The sequence below is a fragment of the Pseudophryne corroboree genome, chromosome 5 (genome assembly GCF_028390025.1).
Source record: "Pseudophryne corroboree isolate aPseCor3 chromosome 5, aPseCor3.hap2, whole genome shotgun sequence".
In the NCBI taxonomy this organism is placed as follows: Eukaryota; Metazoa; Chordata; class Amphibia; order Anura; family Myobatrachidae; genus Pseudophryne; species Pseudophryne corroboree.
In genome coordinates this window covers 104,731,262-104,758,699 of record NC_086448.1, presented here as the reverse complement: position 1 = coordinate 104,758,699, position 27,438 = coordinate 104,731,262, and the positions used below count along the sequence as shown (strand labels likewise).

At 46.2% G+C, this 27,438-nt stretch overlaps 1 protein-coding gene across 1 annotated transcript in view; it reads right to left on the bottom strand.

Moving 5' to 3' along the window:
• The window catches only part of LOC134927294 (macrophage mannose receptor 1-like), a 407,906-nt gene that overhangs the window by 327,205 nt on the left and 53,263 nt on the right, over positions 1-27,438 (bottom strand). Inside the window, exon 4 of the mRNA XM_063921539.1 lies at positions 26,869-27,030. Coding sequence (XP_063777609.1) covers positions 26,869-27,030 — 162 coding nt within the window. The remainder of the gene's footprint in view (positions 1-26,868; positions 27,031-27,438) is intronic.

The window sequence follows — 27,438 nt, the reverse complement described above, 5'->3', positions numbered from 1 at the left end:
CTCCACATAGAAAAAATTTCCTCCTGGAATTTGTTGTTCATTTTGATGATGGAGAAACTGAAGGAGGAGACGTTGTCATGTCATGTACCACTTGAGCCGACAACTTGCTCACCAGGAGCTCTTTGCATCTCTTAAGATCTGGGGGCCTAATTCAGCATGAGTTGTAGTTTTGCGAGTAATCGCAAAATTACAACTCCTTTCTCTAGCATGCAGGGGGCCACCCAGCACAGGGCAAGCCTGCCCCCTCCTCCCCCACTGAAATAAGAGCATAACGTTAAACAGCGATGCGCTCGCATCTTAAGGGTAGTTCCCAGTCGCCGGGCCACCATGTTTTGGGTCTCAGCGGCTGCATGTGACATCACACAGCTGCCACGTCCCGCCCTGCAAATGCTCCGGACATGACTCTGTTGTCTTGATTGCACCCCCCCCAATGCTGCGATGATGCCCCCTGCCAGGACTTAGGTTGCGATCACGTGTGATCGCAATCTAAGTCCTTGCGCATGCGCAGAAGTGCAGAAATCGCCAAATAGCAATTTCCACACTTCTGCGACTAAAGCTGAATTAGGCCCTGGGTCAGTTGGAAACAAAGACATTACGTATAACATAGGATCAAACATGGCCACCAAAATGTAGGGATTTAATTTCAAGATCTTGACAATCCTAGGATTCTGACGGAGAGAATAAAGGACTTGATCTACAAGGCTGACATGCTTAGCGGAATTGATTCATTTAATCTGCAATTTCTCAAGCTGCTTTTTCAAATGGCCTAATTTGGTGAATCACTTGAGTCAAGATGGCAGTGTCTGAATTCACTTCACAGATGGCTACTTCGAAGACTTTCGGGCCTGATAATGTCGATATTATCTTAAACCATAAAGCTATACCTTTAAACACACTTTTATAATGGAGCCGCTGCGGCCGCTAGACTTAATACACACGCTACGCACTCTGTACGCTATTTGCATACAGAGTCCCATACCGTGTACGGACTTAGCGTACAAACGCCGCGCTGGGGGTACAAAGTACACACAGCGCGCGCACACACTCTTGATAAACTTTAAACCTTATTCGTAATGCAATGCAATGATATTATTACACTCTAAACCTTATGCAGCAAAGCACTGCAATGATGTTACACCTTAAACCTTAAGCAGCGCTGACGGTATAAAGTACCCGCAGTGCGTACACACCTTATCAATACACTCTTAAACCTTATACAGTTAGGGTATGTAATACGCTTTAAACCCTAGCAGGGAAAAGAGGACACAACACCGATTTGTAGTAAAACACTGGGCTCCGAAACCTCAGCGTATATATCTGGAAGGGGATAACAATACAATTTATACACTACAAAATACAACATGGCTACAGTCAATGTACATACGTGAGAATATTCGTTTGCGCAACCTGGACCAGTCCTCTGCTCATCAGGTAGATAGCGTTCAGAGTCTTCTGACCGGTCAGGCAGCAACAGGCTTTTTATACACTACTTCCATAAACAATACAATGGATACTGTAATCCCTTTGTCCATTGGACACAGAGATGCATCTTTACATTACAGGAGAGGTCATAGGTTGATTTGAAAAGGTGGGCGATGTCTTTCTCAACTGCTCTTGTGGGTGGTCTCCTCTGGATTCCCGCCGCATACATAATATATAGTAAATACAGTTTATATCTATATTCTACTTCTGCACATAACTATACGCAGGAACATGCGATCTTCCTCTAACCAACACCGGAATGTTACCCTTAAAATACCCTACAGCTGGATACTAGACATAACCTTAAAACCTTAGTCTGTCCCTTCCTATCATGCAAAGGCGAATCCCTTAGTCCTGGAATCATTTAAACTGTTGATACTTGCTGATGAGGTGCGGGGGGGCTATGTGTACAATGTGCACTATTTGGGTTAAATATGTAATGTTTTGATAACCCTATATGCGCTCACAAACTCCGCCGTAAATACCCATACCACGCGCAGGACCGCGGGAGCGATCATACGCAAATTGCGGATATGTGCACGCACGGTGGGCATGTGTGTGTGGTTAGTACGTGGTGTATGTACTGGAATATTTTTCGACTTTGACAGTCCACCCTTTGGCAGTCAACAATAACTGCCACTATCTAAACATTAAACCCAAAAATATACAATACAATATCTACAGATGATTGGACGGTAGGAGGAGAGGTGTAGGTGGGAAATGTATGACCTAGTGAGATAGTAAAAGCATGTATGTATGAATCCATGTCTGAGGGGCATGTATCATCGTGCCGTATATGTTCTAGATAAGCTTCGAGGTATTGCGAAGTATACATTAAATCCTTCTCATCCCGTATTAAGGGTCTGTAAGTGGGCCAACAAACACTACCGAGCTCTTTTCGGCTTCTTGTTCCAACAAATGGGGTGCACATTTAGTTGATGATACATGGAGGGGGGAACATATGTGAGTGCTAATATGTGTGGATATCACCTGTCGACTATGTGTGTCACTAACTGAAGGTTGTAGAGATGAAGATAAGACACATATCTAAAATACATTCACATAACATTTTCGTAATCATTCTTGGGTGTAGTTGGTGTCTTTTCCCGGATCGGTGTATCTGGGCAAAGGGGGAGACAAAGGAAAAACGGGTGAAAGAAACGGGCTATGGAATTCATTTGCAATCCTTATCATAACATTGTCTCTATGGATGGGTCGTAAATTAAATCTGCTGCTGTAACAATGCCCCCGCTCCTTAAACTCATCAATTGTGTGCCGTGCTTGCGCCGCGTTAAAATTCGAACACACCTAAATATCAAGCCAATAATTATGACGACTCCCAGGATACAAAGGAGAAACTTTCCTACACTCATAATAACATTTTGAGCCCATTCTCCTAAACCTGAGAACCAATTGCGTGGGTTCAACCATGAGACCCAGCCGGTCAGTTCATTACTCACAGCAGTCAGGGTAAGGTTGTGTCTCCTTCGGAACTCCCACTTCAACTGCAAGATATCGTCCATCTTCTGATCGATGATCTCGGTTGGGTCATCAGTGCTATTTGTAATATACGTGCAGCACTTCACACCATATTGAGTTGCCAAAGTGACACAGTACCCACCCGTCACAGCTGTGATATAATTAAGGACCATCCTGTGCTGGATCAGTTCTGTTTTGTAAGCTTGCAACTCCCTACCCGTATACCTGAAGGTGTCGTCATACATCTCAGTGATATTATCTATCAAGTTTGCTAGCGCATGGATATACCTATAATTTATAATTCCTCTGGCAGTACGGGTGATGTCTAATGCGAGAAGGAATTGAATCCCGGTGGATTAGTGGATCAAATCAGAGGCTACGTGCTCTGTCCTATCTATGAGGTGTCTTTTGACGATGTGTTCATAGTGAGTATGAGTATAAGGAGCCTGAGCACTGCGGTGAACGTCTTTCATCTTATCATGGGTTATGGTCATGACCTCTGGCAACACTCTTCCAACATAACACAATCCCTCTGAGTTTGGGGCAAGCCACTTATACACCTTCCTCCCACATATGAAATAGGCATCATCGGGGAGAACATATGGGACAGAATATGACATTACCATATTACAAAATTTCCAAGTGAAAAACCCAATCCCTAGTTCTCTCATCTGTTCAGTACAAGTATCAGGCTGTATGATATGAGCACAGTATCCTGGTGATACTTCTCCAACCCGCATGGTCTTGCTTCCTTGAGTATACCTATAACGAAAATACCTTCCACTGTTGGCTATTTGGCGTACAAGTTCAGAGTCTATGGGTATCCTATCAGCTCTATGCGAAAATGCCATGGTTTGATTATTCCATGTCACCTCCCAATTTCCTGGTTTTCGGAGATTGGAAATGTTGAAGCATACCAAGGATCTATCTACATGGTACTGGTGGAGCTTCAAACTAGGGGGCCTAGAAATATTAAATTTCTTGTCCACCGGTCTCCCACCCCATAATTCAAGTACCTCATCTATTGCTAAAGGGTACGGTACTAATCCTGACTTGCTCTGACCTTGAGGTACTTGTGAACACACCCGGCATTCTGTCTGGTTTAAGACCTTACCCACTAGTGAGTGGTAGTCACTCAATGGATGACGGTCCATGTTGATATTAAGGCTGGACTGACATCTCTGGATGCACCCATCCTCAACTATGTTCTCACAATTTTTACAAATGCAATTTTCCTCAGCCAATAACCCTTCACAGAGCCTCCTAGTTCCCTGACTACCAGATCGTTTTCTGATACTCGCCTTTGCTCGAGTGATGTGTTGCTCTTGGAATTCTACAAATCCGTCCTCGCCATCAGAACCCATTCCAGATCTTTTCTCGACCTCTCTGGTACTCTCACCGAAACAGACTGTTCTGGTCAACAACAGGGTTAACAGGAAAACCCGGAACGCAGTCTCTTGGGGTAAGTCCATCTTGTTAAGGGAAGAGAAAGGAAACAAGAAGGGGGAGGAAAAGGGAAGGAGAGAAGGAGGGTAGTGGGAGATGGAGAAAATGATAAAAAAGAAAAACTGGTGCGACAACCACCTCTTGGTCTTGTTGTTCTCCGCGCTCAGGTGCCGTGACAACAGTCCTGCCTCTCAACCTTCCCGGAACAGACACCCCAGTGATACGATGTTTTCTACACTCTGCTCTTTGTCACGGGTTTTCTCTGGGTCAGCGACCTTCTTACAGTGGGACTAGTGGACCCAAGTCTCTCTTTCGGCAACCTTTAATGCTGTCGTGCTGGTTAGTAAGACTTGGTACGGTCCTTCCCACCTGTCAATGAGGCAACCTGAGCATAGAAAATTTTGAATCATTACATAATCCCCAGGTTCAATGTCATGACAATTACTGTTCGGTAGGTCAGGAATCACCAGCTTTAGATTTCTGTTTTGATTCCTCAGCTGCTGGCTCATCTTAACCAAATATTTTACAGTCACTTTGTTATTGCATTTCAAATCATCCTGGGGGTCTATCATTACATGGGGCTGTCGACCAACAAGAATCTCAAAGGGTGATAGGTTAAGGGGGGACCTGGGAGTGGTTCTGATGCTGCACAGTACTAGTGGCAAAGCTTCTGGCCACAACAATCCAGTTTCAGCCATCACTTTGCTCAACTTGTTCTCAATAGTGCTGTTTACTCTCTCCACCTTCGCACTCGCCTGTGGGCGATACGGAGTGTGCAGCTTGCTATTAATTCCCATCAGTTTGCACATAACCTGATACTTCACCTGTAAAATGGGTACCCCTATCGCTTTCAATTATTCTAGGGATACCATATCTACACACAAATTCCTGCACAATTTTCTTTGCAGTGAATGTAGCAGTATTTGTGGCAGCAGGGAACGCTTCTACCCAATTGGAAAACACATCAATACAGACTAACACATATTTAAAATTTCTGCAGGGTGGAAACTGTATGAAATCAATCTGTATTACCTGAAAAGGGCCGTCTGTCGGCGGGATATGGGATGGTTCTGTTGGTATTGACTTTCCAATATTCTTTCTCAAGCAAATAAGACATGTCATTGCTCTCTTACCCGCATGAGAAGAGAATCCTGGCGCACACCAGTAGGCTCTCACCAGCTTACACATACCCGCTTTACCCAGATGTGTCAGACCGTGTGCCGCCTCAGCTAAGCTTGGAAGATATGCTCTGGGGGCCACTGGCTTACCCTGTCCATCTGTCCAGAGTCCTGAGCACTCTTGGCCATACCCCGTTGACCTCCAGACTGCCTTTTCCTGTGGAGAACACAAATTTTGCATTTCACTTAATTTTTGTGTGTTGATTGCGTTGAATATCATCAGTGATGTGAAATCTGTTTGGGGGTGCTGGCTGCTGATTTAGCAGCTTCGTCTGCCCGGCTGTTACCAAGTGACACTGGGTCTTGACTGTAAGTGTGGGCTTTGCACTTGATAACAGCCACTCTGTCTGGTTCTTGTATCGCTGTTAGAAGCCTTTTTATGTGGGATGCATGCGCTACAGGTGTGCCGGCTGCCGTCATGAAATTTCTGAGGCGCCATAGGGCCCCGAAATCATGCACTACTCCAAAGGCATACCTAGAATCTGTATATATATTGGCTGACTTTCCCTTGGCCAATTCACATGCTCTGGTTAGGGCAACCAGCTCAGCGACTTGTGCTGAGTGCGGTGGGCCCAGGGGCTCAGCTTCTATGATACCTTTGTCATCTACGACTGCGTATCCAGTATACAGGTCTCCCGAGTCCGTCTGTCTGTGGCAACTACCGTCAATGTAAAAAGTAAAATCTACGCCTTCCAGTGGGTTGTCACTAATGTCGGGTCTTGCAGTGAAAGTCTGGTTCAGATATTCCATACAATTATGGGGGTCATTCCGAGTTGTTCGCTCGGTAATTTTTGTCGCATCGCAGCGATTTTCCGCTTAGTGCGCATGCGCAATGTTCGCACTGCGACTGCGCCAAGTAAATTTGCTATACAGTTAGGTATTTTACTCACGGCTTTTTCTTCGTTCAGGCGATCGGAGTGTGATTGACAGGAAGTGGGTGTTTCTGGGCGGAAACAGGCCGTTTTATGGGCGTGTGGGAAAAAACGCTACCGTTTCTGGGAAAAACGCGGGAGTGGCTGGAGAAACAGAGGAGTGTCTGGGCGAACGCTGGGTGTGTTTATGACGTCAAACCAGGAACGACAAGCACTGAACTGATCGCAGATGCCGAGTAAGGTTGAAGTTACTCAGAAACTGCTAAGAGGTGTGTAATCGCAATTTTGAGAATCTTTCGTTCGCAATTTTACTATGCTAAGATTCACTCCCAGTAGGCGGCGGCTTAGCGTGTGTAAAGCTGCTAAAAGCAGCTTGCGAGCGAACAACTTGGAATGAGGGCCTATGTGTGTCAGTGTCTGTACTAAATCCTCCTTCAACATCATTCTCATCCTCCACCCTTTGTGCCTGTCCAGGCACACCTGGCAGATAAATTGCAGGATTTAGTGCGCTGCATCTCTTTATGGTGATGTTTACAGGGGCCATTAGTGCTAATTCCCACCTTGTAAACCGTGCAGATGACACATGTCTGGTTTGGGCAGAGTTCAGTAACGCTGACACTGCATGAGGTGTATGGATTGTCAGGTTGTGTCCTAACACTACGTCTTTGCTTTTACTTACTAGCAAGGCTATTGCTGCAACACTTCGCAAGCATGTGGGGAAAGACCGCGCTACGGTGTCCAACTGTGCACTGTAGTAAGCTACCGGCCTGCTGGCATTACCATGTCTCTAGGTTAGGACACCTGCCGCACACCCAGCACTTTCCGTACCGTACAATTCAAAGGGTTTCCCATAATCTGGCATACCTAATGCAGGTGCCTGTGATAGGCACTGTTTAAGTCTCTCAAATGCCAGTTCGGACTCATCTGTGTGAGAGATCCGATCTGGTTTGTTTGAAGAGACCATTTCTTGCAAAGGTAAAGCTAGTATGGAGAACCCTGGGATCCAGTTTCGGCAGTACCCACACATTCAAAGAAAAGTGCGGATCTGTTGCTGGGTTTGTGGCAGAGTCATGTCGCAAATCGCCTGTATTCTATCAGCGGTAAGGTGTCTAAGGCCTTGCGTCAAGCAATGTCCCAAATATTTTACCTTGGTCTGGCACAACTGCAACTTATCCTTTGAAACCTTGTGTCCCGTATTAGAAAGGTGAAACAGAAGCTGTTTCGTGTCTTTCAAGGACAATTCGAGTGAATCAGAACACAGCAGTAAGTCATCTACGTACTGTATTAAAACTGATCCGCTCTCAGGTTGAAAGGATTGTAAACAGTCATGCAAAGCCTGGGAGAAAATACTTGGGCTGTCAATGAAACCTTGGGGTAGACGAGTCCAGGTGTACTGTACTCCCCTGTATGTAAATGCAAACAGGTATTGGCTGTCAGGGTGCAGAGGGACAGAAAAGAAAGCAGAACAGAGGTCAATGTCAGTGAAAAATTTTGCAGTAGGGGGAATTTGCATGAGAATGACAGCTGGATTTGGCACTATAGGGAATTGGCTCTCAACTATCTTGTTTATCCCCCTTAGATCCTGCACTAGTCTGTAACCCCTCCCCCCACTCTTTTTCACAGGGAAGATGGGACTATTGGCAGTGCTGGACGTCCTAACTAGGATGCCCTGTTGTAGCAAGCGCTCTATGACTGGGTACACTCCTAATTCCACCTCTGGCTTCAGAGGATACTGAGGGATTTTTGGAGCTATCCTACCATCTTTTACTTGCATTACTACAGGAGCTACATTCGCCATCAATCCAGTGTCTTGTCCATCTTTGGTCCAGAGGGATTCCGGTATCTGGGAGATCATTGCCTCTACCCTGGATGGACACTTGTCTATAACAGCAGAGTGTGACATTAACCTTTGTGGGGTGTCTAACATATCCTGCACTTCCTGAACGTGATTCTCGGGTATATCCAAGAAGACACCCTCAGGAGTACAATATATGACACACCTCATTTTACACAATAAATCTCTCCCAAGTAGATTAGTCAGAGCCGATGCAGCCAGCAAAAAGGAATGCTTGGTCTGCAAAGGCCCTATCGTAATCTCCGCTGGTCTACTTAAAGGATAGTGTTGCACTATTCCTGTTACTCCCATTGCTGAAATTGTTTTACCCGTGGTTTTCATACCTACCGTCGAATTTAACACTGACCTGGCCGCCCCTGTATCTACAAGAAAAGGTAATGATCTACCAGCTACGTCAACTGTGACCTCGGGTTCACTACCAAGGCTAGCAATCAACTTCACTGGCTGCAGACTACAGGTGTGGCCCAACCCCTATTGTATATTGTGATCCTCCCGCAGCGCGCTGGCAGCTACAATATGTGAGGGGGGTAACTGAGAATTTTCGGAGACCTGCCAGTCCCTCCTAGGTGGATACCTCCTTGTTTCCCCTGCGTGTGGCTCATAATTTTTCCTATGTGATCCCTGATCCCAATTACGTGTATCATAATGTGGTTCATATCCTGGTCTAGGGGGTCGGTATACCTTATGTGTGTCCTTATACCTACAATTCCGTGCATAATGTCCTTCCTTCTTACAGTTATAGCATACCACTACATGTAACTTACCATCAGGGGTCTGAGGTTTTAACTGATGCGGCTTCGTTGTAAGGGCATTTATACTTACTGTCATCAGCTTATCCCCCTGTGACTCCCTGTGCTTAATGATGTTCCGATCGTGCTCGATAGCGGACTCTCTTAATGCAGCCACCGAGATACCTCTCCAGTTAGGTAGAGAGGTTTGTACCCTTGTTCTTAATGTCTCTTTTAACCCGTCCATTAATACTGACACAGCTAACTCCCTGTGATGTACATTTTCCTTAATGTCCTCGACCCCAGTGTATCTAGCCATTTCCTGCAGTGCTCGATGGAAATATTCAGATGCCGTTTCACCTTCTTTTTGTCTTATGGAAAAGATTTTATTCCATTTGACAACAATAGGGAAATATACTCCTAATTGCAGATTGATCTGTCGTACGTTCTCCTGAGTGTACTCATCAGTGCGAGGTACTTCTGCGTCTAATTTACAATCAGTAATGAATTTCACGGGGTCAATATTGGAGGGTAAACATGCCCGTAGCACTGTTCGCCAATCTTTGTTTGTGGGTTCGGTGGCATTACCTAATTCTTTAATAAACCTCTGGCATGCGGCTAGATCCTTTCTGGGATCGGGAAATTCAGACATAATTGTCCTTAATTCGGTCCGGGACCAAGGACAATGCATAGCAATGTTCCTGATGGGAGTGACTCCCTGAGCGTCAGTCTTCCCATTGGGGACTGCGATCACCCTGACAGGATTTAATTCAATTACATCATTCTGAGTTGACTCCACAATCTAAGGTGCTATTGTCTCTGCATAATGTATGGTACCGTACTTACCTGTGGACACGACCTCACTTATCCCTCTGCTAGGGGGCCTTACAACTGATCTTACAGGTTGGGCCGTGCCCACCTGAGTGTTCTGTATGGTGGCTGCTAGAGAGAGTGCCGATATCGTGCTGGGCTCATCTTCTTGTTCGCAGTCCTGAGGAAAGTTTAAAATGGGATACAACTTGCATGGGTTAGCATTAGTACATTTGTCAACTATACTCTTATCAGATACCAGTATGCCATTGTCTGTAGCCACTTTCTCCCCTACAATATACGGTGGTGGTGGTGCGGTTGCCATAATTTTCCTGCTAGGTTTGGAACCTGCTGCGTGAGCTAGTTCCCTCTGCATATCGCCCTCTTGCTGCCATAAATTTAAACAGTTTGTGTGTCTGATCCTTTGCTTTCGGGATTTTATCAGACATAACCTAACCCTTAAATTCTGCAATACCTCTGGTTCAAAACTGCCTACCTTAGGGAATGGTTCCCTATCTTCCGCAGTCATACGTTCCCATTCATTGCACAAAATTTCTGCGTGTGGTCCATGCTTCTCACACATTATGTACCTCGCCGACCCCCTGGGCCGCGGAATGTCAACCTGAACCCTGGTTGAACGTCCCTTACTTGAGCAACTGGCCCCCATATTTTGCAGGTATTGCCGTCCCGGCTAATCCTACAAAAAAACAAAATACTCAATATAAGGCAACGGTGAAAGTTCTCCGAGTGCTTTCACCCACTTACCGCCCCACGTTGGCCAATACTACCAAACACTGTCGTTAACGGAGGTACGTACCCAACCTAGGGCCCCTATGTAACCTCTATTTACTGGAAGTATCTGGGAGTGACTTACCCTTTCCAGTAAATATTGGTTGTTGGAGATTTCCTGAGTGACCAGCGAAACTCCCTTAACCTTTATTATACACAAATCACGCTTGCTTATGCTATATCCAGCGCTAATGATCCCGCGATTTTACGCAAAGCTCGTAAAAAGGGTATCACGTTGCGTTAAGTATTGCACCCACGAACGCGCGGTCCAATCGCACAGCGTATAGGTAACTGTTACTTATCCGCCGTACGACCAATGGAATCGATTTTTCAGGCTGCGAAACCTCAGCCGGAGCGTATCAATCAAAAACTAAATGGGTATCTTCGCTAACCCCCTGGGCTGCGGTACTCTAAACAAAAACCTCGCTGACCTTTGGTCTGCAGTACTCTAAACCTTCGCTGACCTTCTGGCCTGCGGTATCTGCTACCTTGCTCCTTTGTACTTCAATTTATTTAACGTGCGCCAGCTAATTCTCACGCCACCAGGTCTCCGCTCACCTGGTGTACCACTTCTACGGGATCCCGAATTCACTGGATCCACAAAACCTTTATTATGTTTGCACACTCACGTTCGTTCACTCAAATACACTTTGGTTTTTCTGTACAAAAAATTAACTTTCATTCAGATAAACAGCCTTAGTACCAGAGGTAATACAGTAGAAAAGGTTTTATTTAAACTAAATCTTGGAAACTGAGCAATTTGTGCTATTGTCGCGTGGCTACCGTCCCGCGCCTAAACTAAACAATGCTATTGTGTAATTTGTACTTAGCAGCCGTACCCTTACGCACGTTGCGTAAACACGCGACCGTGCGTATGTCTTTACGTTGCGTGCGCAGTCCCTTACTTTGTCCGAGACATGTGTACGAAGACCGTACGTCCGCAGTAGTACAAATCCCACACTTCTATAAATGTCAGCGATATTACCTATAATCGTTTACTTAACACAACACAGTATCTTTCTGTATAAACCTGTTTAACTAGGCCAGACTGTATTTGTGTTTTACGTTTACTTCCTTAATATTTAGTCTATGTTTTAACTAAATAGCAACAAATTTCTCAGAAGAGGTCGAAATGAATCTAATAATCAATACTTATGGCAACAATGTGAGCAGGTATACAAAGTACAGGTGTATGCTTGTGTTGTGTGCGCATTTGGCGCCAAACAGAAATTCAAAGACTTTTAAAATAGCTTTGCGTATTTACCTTACGGATCCCACCAGCATCCCTACAAACCATGCAGAGCAGACGCCATCTTATTAGCAATGAGATAGGGTCTACCAGTGTATCCACCAACCAGGAGAAGGCTTACGTGGGATACCTGTCCGCCCTTTGCTGATAGATAAAGTCTGCTTTAACCTGCTAGGTTGCGGGTATGTGGAAAAACCGGACGATGCCCCCAATTGATGTCGATATTATCTTAAACCATAAAGCTATACCTTTAAACACACTTTTATAATGGAGCCGCTGCGACCGCTAGACTTAATACACACGCTACGCACTCTGTACGCTATTTGCGTACAGAGTCCCATACCGTGTACGGACTTAGCGTACAAACACCGCGCTGGGGTACAAAGAACACACAGCGCGCTCACACTCTTGATAAACTTTAAACCTTATTCGTAATGCAATGCAATGATATTATTACACTCTAAACCTTATGCAGCAAAGCACTGCAATGATGTTACACCTTAAACCTTAAGCAGCGCTGACGGTATAAAGTACCCACAGTGCGTACACACCTTATCAATACACTTTTAAACCTTATACAGTTAGGGTATGTAATACGCTTTAAACCCTAGCAGGGAAAAGAGGACACAACACCGATTTGTAGTTAAACACTGGGCTCCGAAACCTCAGCGTATATATCTGGAAGGGGATAACAATACAATTTATACCCTACAAAATACAACAGAGTAAAATGGCTACAGTCAATGTACATACGTGAGAATATTCGCTTGCGCAACCTGGACCAGTCCTCCGCTCATCAGGTAGATAGCGTTCAGAGTCTTCTGACCGGTCAGGCAGCAACAGGCTTTTTATACACTACTTCCATAAACAATACAATGGATACTGTAATCCCTTTGTCCATTGGACACAGAGATGCATCTTTACATTACAGGAGAGGTCATAGGTTGATTTGAAAAGGTGGGCGATGTCTTTCTCAACTGCTCTTGTGGGTGGTCTCCTCTGGATTCCCGCCGCATACATAATATACAGTAAATACAGTTTATATCTATATTCTACTTCTGCACATAACTATATGCAGGAACATGCGATCTTCCTCTAACCAACACCGGAATGTTACCCTTAAAATACCCTACAGCTGGATACTAGACATCACCTTATTACCTTAGTCTGTCCCTTCCTATCATGCAAAGGCGAATCCCTTAGTCCTGGAATCATTTAAACTGTTTATACTTGCTGATGTGGTGCGGGGGGGCTATGTGTACAATGTGCACTATTTGGGTTAAATATGTAATGTTTTGATAACCCTCTATGCGCTCACAAACACCGCCGTAAATACCCATACCACGCGCAGGACCGCGGGAGCGACCATACGCAAATTGCGGATATGTGCACGCACGGCGGAACAAGTGCACGCGCAGCGGGCATGTGTGTGTGGTTAGTACGTGGTGTATGTACTGGAATATTTTTCGACTTTGACAGGCCCTTGCACAAAACGCCATTTTTTCTCCACTGCACTGCAGAAAGGCACATTCCCCTTCCTCTCCCAATGTCATGGGTTGTTGTGTAGGTTTGGATGGCTTTTTGCTGTTCCTCCATCTGCTGAAGCATATATAGGGTGGAATTCCACCTTGTTACCACCTCTTGCTTCAGTTGATGGCAGTACAAACTGAACTGTTCTTGGAGCTGCTGCAATCTCCTACATGCTGTTGCTGAGTGCCGAAAATGAGGCAAAAAATTTTCAGGACACAGACAGCATATCCTACACGCCCCTGTCATTTTTTTAAAAAGCCCTGTACCACCAAGTTTATTGTGTGAACAAAACATGGGACGTGTTGGAATTCACCCTTCTGTAATGCTTTCACAGTGTTTGTGGCATTATAAGAAATCACAAATCCTGAGGAGAGTCCAAGCGGGGTAAGCCATTTTTCTATGGCATCCCTTAGTTTTTCTTGTAGGTTGTCAGTGGTATGCCTCTTAGTGAAGCCGGTGCTACACAGAGTAGCCTGCCTTTGAATTAGAGATGAGCGCCTGAAATTTTTCGGGTTTTGTGTTTTGGTTTTGGGTTCGGTTCCGCGGCCGTGTTTTGGGTTCGAACGCGTTTTGGCAAAACCTCACCGAATTTTTTTTGTCGGATTCGGGTGTGTTTTGGATTCGGGTGTTTTTTTCAAAAAACACTAAAAAACAGCTTAAATCATAGAATTTGGGGGTCATTTTGATCCCAAAGTATTATTAACCTCAAAAACCATAATTTACACTCATTTTCAGTCTATTCTGACTACCTCACACCTCACAATATTATTTTTAGTCCTAAAATTTGCACCGAGGTCGCTGTGTGAGTAAGATAAGCGACCCTAGTGGCCGACACAAACACCGGGCCCATCTAGGAGTGGCACTGTAGTGTCACGCAGGATGTCCCTTCCAAAAAACCCTCCCCAAACAGCACATGACGCAAAGAAAAAAAGAGGCGCAATGAGGTAGCTGTGTGAGTAAGATTAGCGACCCTAGTGGCCGACACAAACACCGGGCCCATCTAGGAGTGGCACTGCAGTGTCACGCAGGATGGCCCTTCCAAAAAACCCTCCCCAAACAGCACATGACGCAAAGAAAAAAAGAGGCGCAATGAGGTAGCTGTGTGAGTAAGATTAGCGACCCTAGTGGCCGACACAAACACCGGGCCCATTTAGGAGTGGCACTGCAGTGTCACGCAGGATGTCCCTTCCAAAAAACCCTCCCCAATCAGCACATGATGCAAAGAAAAAGAAAAGAAAAAAGAGGTGCAAGATGGAATTGTCCTTGGGCCCTCCCACCCACCCTTATGTTGTATAAACAAAACAGGACATGCACACTTTAACCAACCCATCATTTCAGTGACAGGGTCTGCCACACGACTGTGACTGATATGACGGGTTGGTTTGGACCCCCCCAAAAAAGAAGCAATTAATCTCTCCTTGCACAAACTGGCTCTACAGAGGCAAGATGTCCACCTCATCATCACCCTCCGATATATCACCGTGTACATCCCCCTCCTCACAGATTATCAATTCGTCCCCACTGGAATCCACCATCTCAGCTCCCTGTGTACTTTGTGGAGGCAATTGCTGCTGGTCAGTGTCTCCGCGGAGGAATTGATTATAATTCATTTTAATGAACATCATCTTCTCCACATTTTCTGGATGTAACCTCGTACGCCGATTGCTGACAAGGTGAGCGGCGGCACTAAACACTCTTTCGGAGTACACACTTGTGGGAGGGCAACTTAGGTAGAATAAAGCCAGTTTGTGCAAGGGCCTCCAAATTGCCTCTTTTTCCTGCCAGTATAAGTACGGACTGTGTGACGTGCCTACTTGGATGCGGTCACTCATATAATCCTCCACCATTCTATCAATGTTGAGAGAATCATATGCAGTGACAGTAGACGACATGTCCGTAATCGTTGTCAGGTCCTTCAGTCCGGACCAGATGTCAGCATCAGCAGTCGCTCCAGACTGCCCTGCATCACCGCCAGCGGGTGGGCTCGGAATTCTGAGCCTTTTCCTCGCACCCCCAGTTGCGGGAGAATGTGAAGGAGGAGATGTTGACAGGTCGCGTTCCGCTTGACTTGACAATTTTGTCACCAGCAGGTCTTTCAACCCCAGCAGACTTGTGTCTGCCGGAAAGAGAGATCCAAGGTAGGCTTTAAATCTAGGATCGAGCACGGTGGCCAAAATGTAGTGCTCTGATTTCAACAGATTGACCACCCGTGAATCCTTGTTAAGCGAATTAAGGGCTCCATCCACAAGTCCCACATGCCTAGCGGAATCGCTCCGTGTTAGCTCCTCCTTCAATGTCTCCAGCTTCTTCTGCAAAAGCCTGATGAGGGGAATGACCTGACTCAGGCTGGCAGTGTCTGAACTGACTTCACGTGTGGCAAGTTCAAAGGGCATCAGAACCTTGCACAACGTTGAAATCATTCTCCACTGCGCTTGAGACAGGTGCATTCCACCTACTATATCGTGCTCAATTGTATAGGCTTGAATGGCCTTTTGCTGCTCCTCCAACCTCTGAAGCATATAGAGGGTTGAATTCCATCTCGTTACCACTTCTTGCTTCAGATGATGGCAGGGCAGGTTCAGTAGTTTTTGGTGGTGCTCCAGTCTTCTGTACGTGGTGCCTGTACGCCGAAAGTGTCCCGCAATTCTTCTGGCCACCGACAGCATCTCTTGCACGCCCCTGTCGTTTTTTAAAAAATTCTGCACCACCAAATTCAAGGTATGTGCAAAACATGGGACGTGCTGGAATTTGCCCATATTTAATGCACACACAATATTGCTGGCGTTGTCCGATGCCACAAATCCACAGGAGAGTCCAATTGGGGTAAGCCATTCCGCGATGATCTTCCTCAGTTGCCGTAAGAGGTTTTCAGCTGTGTGCGTATTCTGGAAAGCGGTGATACAAAGCGTAGCCTGCCTAGGAAAGAGTTGGCGTTTGCGAGATGCTGCTACTGGTGCCGCCGCTGCTGTTCTTGCGGCGGGAGTCTATACATCTACCCAGTGGGCTGTCACAGTCATATAGTCCTGACCCTGCCCTGCTCCACTTGTCCACATGTCCGTGGTTAAGTGGACATTGGGTACAACTGCATTTTTTAGGACACTGGTGAGTCTTTTTCTGACGTCCGTGTACATTCTCGGTATCGCCTGCCTAGAGAAGTGGAACCTAGATGGTATTTGGTAACGGGGGCACACTGCCTCAATAAATTGTCTAGTTCCCTGTGAACTAACGGCGGATACCGGACGCACGTCTAACACCAACATAGTTGTCAAGGCCTCAGTTATCCGCTTTGCAGCAGGATGACTGCTGTGATATTTCATCTTCCTCGCAAAGGACTGTTGGACAGTCAATTGCTTACTGGAAGTAGTACAAGTGGGCTTACGACTTCCCCTCTGGGATGACCATCGACTCCCAGCAGCAACAACAGCAGCGCCAGCAGCAGTAGGCGTTACACGCAAGGATGCATCGGAGGAATCCCAGGCAGGAGAGGACTCGTCAGAATTGCCAGTGACATGGCCTGCAGGACTATTGGCATTCCTGGGGAAGGAGGAAATTGACACTGAGGGAGTTGGTGGGGTGGTTTGCGTGAGCTTGGTTACAAGAGGAAGGGATTTACTGGTCAGTGGACTGCTTCCGCTGTCGCCCAAAGTTTTTGAACTTGTCACTGACTTATTATGAATGCGCTGCAGGTGACGTATAAGGGAGGATGTTCTGAGGTGGTTAACGTCCTTACCCCTACTTATTACAGCTTGACAAAGGCAACACACGGCTTGACACCTGTTGTCCGCTTTTCTGTTGAAATACCTCCACACTGAAGAGCTGATTTTTTTGGTATTTTCACCAGGAATGTCAACGGCCATATTCCTCCCACGGACAACAGGTGTCTCCCCGGGTGCCTGACTTAAACAAACCACCTCACCATCAGAATCCTCCTGGTCAATTTCCTCCCCAGCGCCAGCAACACCCATATCCTCCTCATCCTGGTGTACTTCAACATCTTCATCTTCAATCTGACTATCAGGAACTGGACTGCGGGTGCTCCTTCCAGCACTTGCAGGGGGCGTGCAAATGGTGGAAGGCGCATGCTCTTCACGTCCAGTGTTGGGAAGGTCAGGCATCGCAACCGACACAATTGGACTCTCCTTGTGGATTTGGGATTTCGAAGAACGCACAGTTCTTTACGGTGCTTTTGCCAGCTTGAGTCTTTTCAGTTTTCTAGCGAGAGGCTGAGTGCTTCCATCCTCATGTGAAGCTGAACCACTAGCCATGAACATAGGCCAGGGCCTCAGCCGTTCCTTGCCACTCCGTGTGGTAAATGGCATATTGGCAAGTTTACGCTTCTCCTCCGACAATTTTATTTTAGGTTTTGGAGTCCTTTTTTTACTGATATTTGGTGTTTTGGATTTGACATGCTCTGTACTATGACATTGGGCATCGGCCTTGGCAGACGACGTTGCTGGCATTTCATCGTCTCGGCCATGACTAGTGGCAGCAGCTTCAGCACGAGGTGGAAGTGGATCTTGATCTTTCCCTAATTTTGGAACCTCAACATTTTTGTTCTCCATATTTTAATAGGCACAACTAAAAGGCACCTCAGGTAAACAATGGAGATGGATACTAGTATACAATTATGGACTGCCTGCCGAGTGCAGACACAGAGGTAGCCACAGCCGTGAACTACCGTACTGTACTGTGTCTGCTGCTAATATAGACTGGTTGATAAAGAGATGTCTATGTAACTATGTATGTATAAAGAAGAAAGAAAAAAAAAAACCACGGTTAGGTGGTATACAATTATGGACGGACTGCCTGCCGAGTGCAGACACAGAGGTAGCCACAGCCGTGAACTACCGTACTGTACTGTGTCTGCTGCTAATAATATAGACTGGTTGATAAAGAGATGTCGTAGTAGTATGTATGTATAAAGAAGAAAGAAAAAAAAACCACGGTTAGGTGGTATACAATTATGGACGGACTGCCTGCCGAGTGCAGACACAGAGGTAGCCACAGCCGTGAACTACCGTACTGTACTGTGTCTGCTGCTAATATAGACTGGTTGATAAAGAGATGTCTATGTAACTATGTATGTATAAAGAAGAAAGAAAAAAAAACCACGGTTAGGTGGTATACAATTATGGACGGACTGCCTGCCGAGTGCAGACACAGAGGTAGCCACAGCCGTGAACTACCGTACTGTACTGTGTCTGCTGCTAATATAGACTGGTTGATAAAGAGATGTCTATGTAACTATGTATGTATAAAGAAGAAAGAAAAAAAAACCACGGTTAGGTGGTATACAATTATGGACGGACTGCCTGCCGAGTGCAGACACAGAGGTAGCCACAGCCGTGAACTACCGTACTGTACTGTGTCTGCTGCTAATATAGACTGGTTGATAAAGAGATGTCTATGTAACTATGTATGTATAAAGAAGAAAGAAAAAAAAACCACGGTTAGGTGGTATACAATTATGGACGGACTGCCTGCCGAGTGCAGACACAGAGGTAGCCACAGCCGTGAACTACCGTACTGTACTGTGTCTGCTGCTAATATAGACTGGTTGATAAAGAGATGTCTATGTAACTATGTATGTATAAAGAAGAAAAAAAAAAAAACCACGGTTAGGTGGTATACAATTATGGACGGACTGCCTGCCGAGTGCAGACACAGAGGTAGCCACAGCCGTGAACTACCGTACTGTACTGTGTCTGCTGCTAATATAGACTGGTTGATAAAGAGATGTCGTAGTAGTATGTATGTATAAAGAAGAAAAAAAAACCACGGTTAGGTGGTATACAATTATGGACGGACTGCCTGCCGAGTGCAGACACAGAGGTAGCCACAGCCGTGAACTACCGTACTGTGTCTGCTGCGACTGGATGATAAATGATATAAAAAATATATATATATATCACTACTGCAGCCGGACAGGTATATATTATATATTATATAATGACGGACCTGCTGGACACTGTCTGTCAGCAGAATGAGTTTTATTTTTATAGAATAAAAAAAACAACAACACACAAGTGAAGTCACACGACGAGTGTTTAACTTTTTCAGGCAATCACAATATAAGTATACTACTAACTATACTGGTGGTCAGTGTGGTCAGGTCACTGGTCAGTCACACTGGCAGTGGCACTCCTGCAGCAAAAGTGTGCACTGTTTAATTTTAATATAATATTATGTACTCCTGGCTCCTGCTATAACCTATAACTGGCACTGCAGTGCTCCCCAGTCTCCCCCACAATTATAAGCTGTGTGAGCTGAGCAGTCAGACAGATATATAATATATATAGATGATGCAGCACACTGGGCTGAGCCTGAGCAGTGCACACAGATATGGTATGTGACTGAGTCACTGTGTGTATCGCTTTTTTCAGGCAGAGAACGGATATATTAAATAAACTGCACTGTCTGGTGGTCACTCACTATATAATAATAAGAATTTACTTACCGATAATTCTATTTCTCGGAGTCCGTAGTGGATGCTGGGGTTCCTGAAAGGACCATGGGGAATAGCGGCTCCGCAGGAGACAGGGCACAAAAAAGTAAAGCTTTTACCAGATCAGGTGGTGTGCACTGGCTCCTCCCCCTATGACCCTCCTCCAGACTCCAGTTAGGTACTGTGCCCGGACGAGCGTACACAATAAGGGAGGATTTTGAATCCCGGGTAAGACTCATACCAGCCACACCAATCACACCGTACAACTTGTGATCTAAACCCAGTTAACAGTATGATAACAGAAAGAGCCTCTTAAAGATGGCTCCTTAACAATATAACCCGAATTTGTTAACAATAACTATGTACAGTATTGCAGATAATCCGCACTTGGGATGGGCGCCCAGCATCCACTACGGACTCCGAGAAATAGAATTATCGGTAAGTAAATTCTTATTTTCTCTATCGTCCTAGTGGATGCTGGGGTTCCTGAAAGGACCATGGGGATTATACCAAAGCTCCCAAACGGGCGGGAGAGTGCGGATGACTCTGCAGCACCGAATGAGAGAATTCCAAGTCCTCTTTTGCCAGGGTATCAAATTTGTAGAATTTTACAAACGTGTTTTCCCCCGACCACGTAGCTGCTCGGCAGAATTGTAATGCTGAGACCCCTCGGGCAGCCGCCCAAGATGAGCCCACCTTCCTTGTGGAATGGGCCTTAACAGATTTAGGCTGTGGCAGGCCTGCCACAGAATGAGCAAGTTGAATTGTGTTACAAATCCAACGAGCAATCGTCTGCTTAGAAGCAGGGGCACCCAACTTGTTGGGTGCATATAGTATCAACAGCGAGTCAGATTTTCTGACTTCAGCCGTCCTTGAAAATGTATATTTTTAAGGCTCTGACAACGTCCAACAACTTGGAGTCCTCCAAGTCGCCAGTGGCCGCAGGCACCACAATAGGTTGGTTCAGGTGAAACGCTGATACCACCTTAGGGAGAAAATGCGGACGAGTCCTCAGTTCTGCCCTATCCGAATGGAAGATTAGATAAGGGCTTTTATAAGATAAAGCCGCCAATTCAGATACTTTCCTGGCGGAAGCCAGGGCCAGTAACATAGTCACTTTCCATGTGAGATATTTAAAATCCACCTTTTTCAATGGTTCAAACCAATGGGATTTGAGGAAATCTAAAACTACATTTAGATCCCACGGTGCCACCGGAGGCACCACAGGAGGCTGTATATGCAGTACTCCTTTAACAAAAGTCTGTACCTCAGGAACTGAGGCCAATTCTTTTTGGAAGAATATTGACAGGGCCGAAATTTGAACCTTAATAGATCTCAATTTGAGACCCATAGACAATCCTGATTGTAGGAATTGTAGGAAACGACCCAGTTGAAATTCCTCCGTCGGAACACTCCGATCCTCGCACCACGCGACATATTTTCGCCAAATGCGGTGATAATGTTTCGCGGTGACTTCCTTCCTTGCCTTAATCAAGGTAGGAATGACTTCTTCTGGAATGCCTTTCCCTTTTAGGATCTGGCGTTCAACCGCCATGCCGTCAAACGCAGCCGCGGTAAGTCTTGAAAGAGACAGGGACCCTGTTGTAGCAGGTCCCTTCTCAGAAGTAGAGGGCACGGGTCGTCCGTGACCAACTCTTGAAGTTCCGGGTACCAAGTCCTTCTTGGCCAATCCGGAGCCACTAGTATTGTTCTTACTCCTCTTCACCGTATAATCTTCAATACCTTTGGTATGAGAGGCAGAGGAGGAAACACATATACTGATTTGTACACCCAAGGTGTTACCAGTGCGTCCACAGCTATTGCCTGTGGATCTCTTGACCTGGCGCAATATTTGTCCAGTTTCTTGTTGAGGCGAGACGCCATCATGTCTACCATTGGTCTTTCCCAACAGTTTATTAGCATGTGGAAGACTTCTGGATGAAGACCCCCCTCTCCCGGGTGAATATCGTGTCTGCTGAGGAAGTCTGCTTCCCAGTTGTCCACGCCCGGGAAGAACACTGCTGACAGTGCTATTACGTGAGTCTCCGCCCAGCGAAGAATCTTGGCAGCTTCTGCCATTGCACTCCTGCTTCTTGTGCCGCCCTGTCTGTTTACATGGGCGACCGCCGTGATGTTGTCCGACTGAATCAACACCGGTTTTCCTTGCAGGAGTGGTTCCGCCTGGCTTAGAGCATTTTAGATTGCTCTTAGTACCAGAATGTTTATGTGAAGAGACTTTTCCAGGTTCGTCCATACCCCCTGGAAGTTTCTTCCTTGTGTGACTGCTCCCCAACCTCTCAGGCTGGCGTCCGTGGTCACCAGGATCAAATCCTGTATGCCGAATCTGCGGCCCTCCAATAGATGAGCCTTTTGCAACCACCACAGAAGATATACCCTTGTCCTTGGCGACAGGGTTATTCGCAGGTGCATCTGAGGATGCGACCCTGACCATTTGTCCAACAGATCCCTTTGGAAAATTCTTGCATGGAATCTGCCGAATGGAATTGCTTCGTAAAAAGCCACCATTTTTCCCAGGACTCTTGTGCATTGATGTACAGACACCTTTCCTGGTTTTAGGAGGTTCCTGACAGGTCGGATAACTCCTTGGCTTTTTCCTCGGGAAGAAAAACCTTTTTCTGAACCGTGTCCAGAATCATCCCTAGGAACAGCAGACGTATCGTCGGAAAACAGCTGCGATTCTTGGAATATTTAGAATCCAGTCGTGCCGTCGAAGAACTACTTTAGATAGTGCTCTTCCGACCTCCAACTGTTCTCTGGAACTTGCCCTTTTTAGGTCGTGCAAGTAAGGGATAATTTAGATGCCTTTTTTCTTTGAAGAAACATCTTTTCGGCCATTACCTTGGTAAAAAGGCCCGGGGTGCCGTGGATAATTCAAACGGCATCGTCTGAAACTGATATTGACAGTTCTGTACCACGAACCAGAGGTACCCTTGATGAGAAGGACAAAATTTGGACATGGAGGTAATCCTTGATGTCCAGGGACACCATATAGTCCCCTTTTTTCCGGTTCGCTATCACTGCTCTGAGTGACTTTATCTCGATTTGAACCTTTTATGTAAGTGTTCAAAACATTTTAGATTTAGACTATGTGTCACCAAGCCGTCTGGCTTCAGTACCACAATATAGTGTGGAAAAATAATACCCTTTTCCTTGTCGTAGGAGGGGTACTTTGATTATCACCTGCTGGATATACAGCTTGTGAATTGTTTCCAATGCTGCCTCCCTGTCGGAGGGAGCCGTTGGTAAAGCAGACTTCAGGAACCTGCGAGGAGAAGATGTCTCGACTCTCCAATCTTTACCCCTGGGATAATACTCGTACGATCTAGGGGTCAACTTGCGAGTGATCCCACTGCGCCCTGAGACTCTTGAGACTACCCCCCCACCTTGAGTCCGCTTGCACGGCCCCAGCGTCATGCTGAGGACTTGGCAGACGCGGTGGAGGGCTTCTTTTCCTGGGAAAGGGCTGCCTGCTGCAGTCTACTTCCCTTACCTCTATGTCTGGGCAGATATGACTGGCCTTTTGCCTGCATGCCCTCATGGGAAAGGAAAGATTGAGGCTGAAAAGACGGTGTCTTTTTTAGCTGAGATGTAATTTGGGGTAAAAAAGGTTGGATTTCCCAGCTGTTGCTGTGGTCCCCAGGTCCGATGGACCGACCCCCAAATAACTCCTTCCCTTTATACAGCAATACTTCCATCTGCCGTATGGGATCTGTATCACCTGACCACTGTCGTGTCCCTGACATCTTCTGGGAGATATGGACAACGCACTTATCTTGATGCCAGAGAGCAAATATCCCTCTGTGCATCTCACATACATATATATAGAATGCATCCTATTAAATGCTCTACATGAATAAAATATTTTCAGTCAGGGAATCCGACCAAGCCAACCCAGCACTGCATCTCCAGGCTGATGGCGATCGCTGGTCGCAGTATAACCACCGTATGTGTGTATATACTTTTTAGGATATTTTTCCAGCTTCCTATCAGCTGGCTCCTTGAGGGCGGCCGTATCTGGAGACGGTAACGCCACTTGATAAGCGTGTGAGCGCCTTATCACCCTAAGGGGTGTTTCCCAACGTACCCTAATTTCTGGCGGGAAAGGGTATAACGCCAATATTTGCTATCGGGGTAACCCTACGCATCATCACACACTTCATTTTATTTTATCTGATTCAGGAAAAACTACAGGTAGTTTTTTCACTCCCACATAATACCCTTTCTTGTGGTACTTGTAGTATCAGAAACACGTAACACCTCCTTCATTGCCCTTAACGTGTGGCCCTAATGAGAAATACGTTTGTTTATTCACCGTCGACACTGTATTCAGTGTCCGTGTCTGTGTCTGTGTCGACCGACTGAGGTAAATGGGCGTTTTTAAAAACCCCTGACGGTGTTTCTGAGACGCCTGGACCGGTCCTAATAGATTGTCGGCCGTCTCATGTCGTCAACCGACCTTGCAGCGTGTTGACATTCTCACGTAATTCTCTAAATAAGCCATCCATTCCGGTGTCGACTCCCTAGAGAGTGACATCACCATTACAGGCAATTTCTCCGCCTCCTCACCAACATCGTCCTCATACATGTCGACACACACGTACCGACACACAGCACACACACCGGGAATGCTCTGACAGAGGACAGGACCCACTAGCCCTTTGGGGAGACAGAGGGAGAGTCTGCCAGCACACACCAAAAACGCTATAATTTTATAGGGACAACCTTATATAAGTGTTTCTCCCTTATAGCATCTTTTATATATATACAATATCGCCAAAATCAGTGCCCCCCCTCTCTGTTTTAACCCTGTTTCTGTAGTGCAGTGCAGGGGAGAGCCTGGGAGCCTTCTCTCCAGCTTTTCTGTGAGAGAAAATGGCGCTGTGTGCTGAGGAGATAGGCCCCGCCCCTTTTTCGGCGGGCTCGTCTCCCGCTATTTTTGAAGTTAGGCAGGGGTTAAATATCTCCATATAGCCTCTGTGGGCTATATGTGAGGTATTTTTTGCCTCTAATAAGGTTTTTATTTGCCTCTCAGAGCGCCCCCCCCAGCGCTCTGCACCCTCAGTGACTGTTGTGTGAAGTGTGCTGAGAGGAAAATGGCGCACAGCTGCAGTGCTGTGCGCTACCTTTATGAAGACTCAGGAGTCTTCAGCCGCCGATTTTGGACCTCTTCTCTCTTCAGCGTCTGCAAGGGGGCCGGCGGCGCGGCTCCGGTGACCATCCAGGCTGTACCTGTGATCGTCCCTCTGGAGCTAGTGTCCAGTAGCCAAGCAGCAAATCCACTCTGCACGCAGGTGAGTTCACTACTTCTCCCCTAAGTCCCTCGTTGCAGTGATCCTGTTGCCAGCAGGACTCACTGTAAAGTAAAAAACCTAAGCTAAACTTTCTCTAAGCAGCTCTTTAGGAGAGCCACCTAGATTGCACCCTTCTCGTTCGGGCACAAAATCTAACTGGAGTCTGGAGGAGGGTCATAGGGGGAGGAGCCAGTGCACACCACCTGATCTGGTAAAAGCTTTACTTTTTTGTGCCCTGTCTCCTGCGGAGCCGCTATTCCCCATGGTCCTTTCAGGAATCCCAGCATCCACTAGGACGATAGAGAAATTATGTACTCCTGGCTCCTGCTATAACCTATAACTGGCACTGCAGTGCTCCCCAGTCTCCCCCACAATTATAAGCTGTGTGAGCTGAGCAGTCAGACAGATATATAATATATATAGATGATGCAGCACACTGGGCTGAGCCTGAGCAGTGCACACAGATATGGTATGTGACTGAGTCACTGTGTGTATCGCTTTTTTCAGGCAGAGAACGGATATATTAAATAAACTGCACTGTCTGGTGGTCACTCACTAGTAAACTCTCTGCACTCTCTACACTTCTACAGTACTCCTCCTAGTCCTAAGCTCCAGTAAATCTCTCTCTCTTATAATCTAAATGGAGAGGACGCCAGCCACGTCCTCTCCCTATCAATCTCAATGCACGTGTGAAAATGGCGGCGACGCGCGGCTCCTTATATAGAATCCGAGTCTCGCGATAGAATCCGAGCCTCGCGAGAATCCGACAGCGTCATGATGACGTTCGGGCGCGCTCGGGTTAACCGAGCAAGGCGGGAAGATCCGAGTCGCTCGGACCCGTGAAAAAAAACATGAAGTTCGGGCGGGTTCGGATTCAGAGAAACCGAACCCGCTCATCTCTACTTTGAATGAGCCTGCATTGTTTGTTAAATACTGCTGCTACTGAAGGCGATTCACCCACCCAGTGGGCTGTCTCAGTCATGTAATCTTTAGTTTGCCCACTACCACTTGTCCACATATCTGTGGTTAAGTGGACAGTGCGTACAATGGTTTTGTAGGCCAATAATTAGTTGTATTTTTAACATCCTGGTACAGGCGAGGTATTGCTTGTCTAGTAAAATGGAACGGAGATGGAATTTGGTAGCAGGGACACAGGACCTCAATTAACTGTCTACAACCCACTGTATTAATGTTGGATATTGGCCGCAGATCTAATACTAGCATAGCCATCATGGAGTCAGGAACCCGTTGTGCAACTGGGTGACAGCTGTAAAACTTGCCTCTCCTCGCAAAGGATGTTTAATTTAATTTTTTTTTTAAATACTAGTCTTCTTGGTCCCCTTCTGGGATGAAGCTACACCCACAGCAGCAGCAGCAGCAGCAGGCTTAGCACTGAAGGATTCTTCTGAGGAATCCTGGATAGGGGAATTGGAGGCAGGACTGCCTCCAATCATTACTGATATTGAGGATGAAGGTGTTATTGGCAGTGGAGATTGCAGGTGCTGGGAGAGAAGAGAGATTGTGGACTGCGTGTATACAATGGTATCTGCCATTTTGGGAGCTGAACCAATAGAATGAGAGTCATTTGGAGCCACATGCCTCAGTGATGCCACTTCTTTAAGGCAAATTGATAGGGAACTGTTTGTGAAGATGAGATGTGACCCCACCAAATCTGTTTCCACCCAAGTTTCACCTGATATGTAAGCCTGCTCGTGTAGCTCAGTTATACTTAGTAACTCGGCATCCTGTTGCTGGCAGCTTCTCCGCGCCTGGTACCAAGTAATGGCCGAATCCACCATAATCTGATAATTGACACTGGTAACAGAATCTGTTGTCCACCAATTGTTAGCGATAGCTGGAAAAAAAATTGGTTTTACTACTAGTACTTTGATGGATGCTAGACTAAGGATTCCAAATATCCTAATAACAGCATGCACTGGGAAAATCATAGGACCATACCTCATACTGTCCGGATTTTGGCACGATCATCCCGTTTTTTGGGAACTGTCCTGTTGTCCTACCCATGCATGTGCATGGCATCTAATTATAGGAGAGAATGACTGGGGCACTGACGTATCTACAATGAGTGCAAGGTGGCAATGCACCCGAGCAACTGGGTCCGGGGAGGTCCACACACAGCATTCCCTGCCCACATATAACTATGCTTACTGCTCCTTCTGCCCGTTGCTGGCTGCAGAACTGTGGAAATCACTGAGAAAATGGCTGTGGCTGCCATCTTTTGCCAGTGGTTTGCAGATGTCCC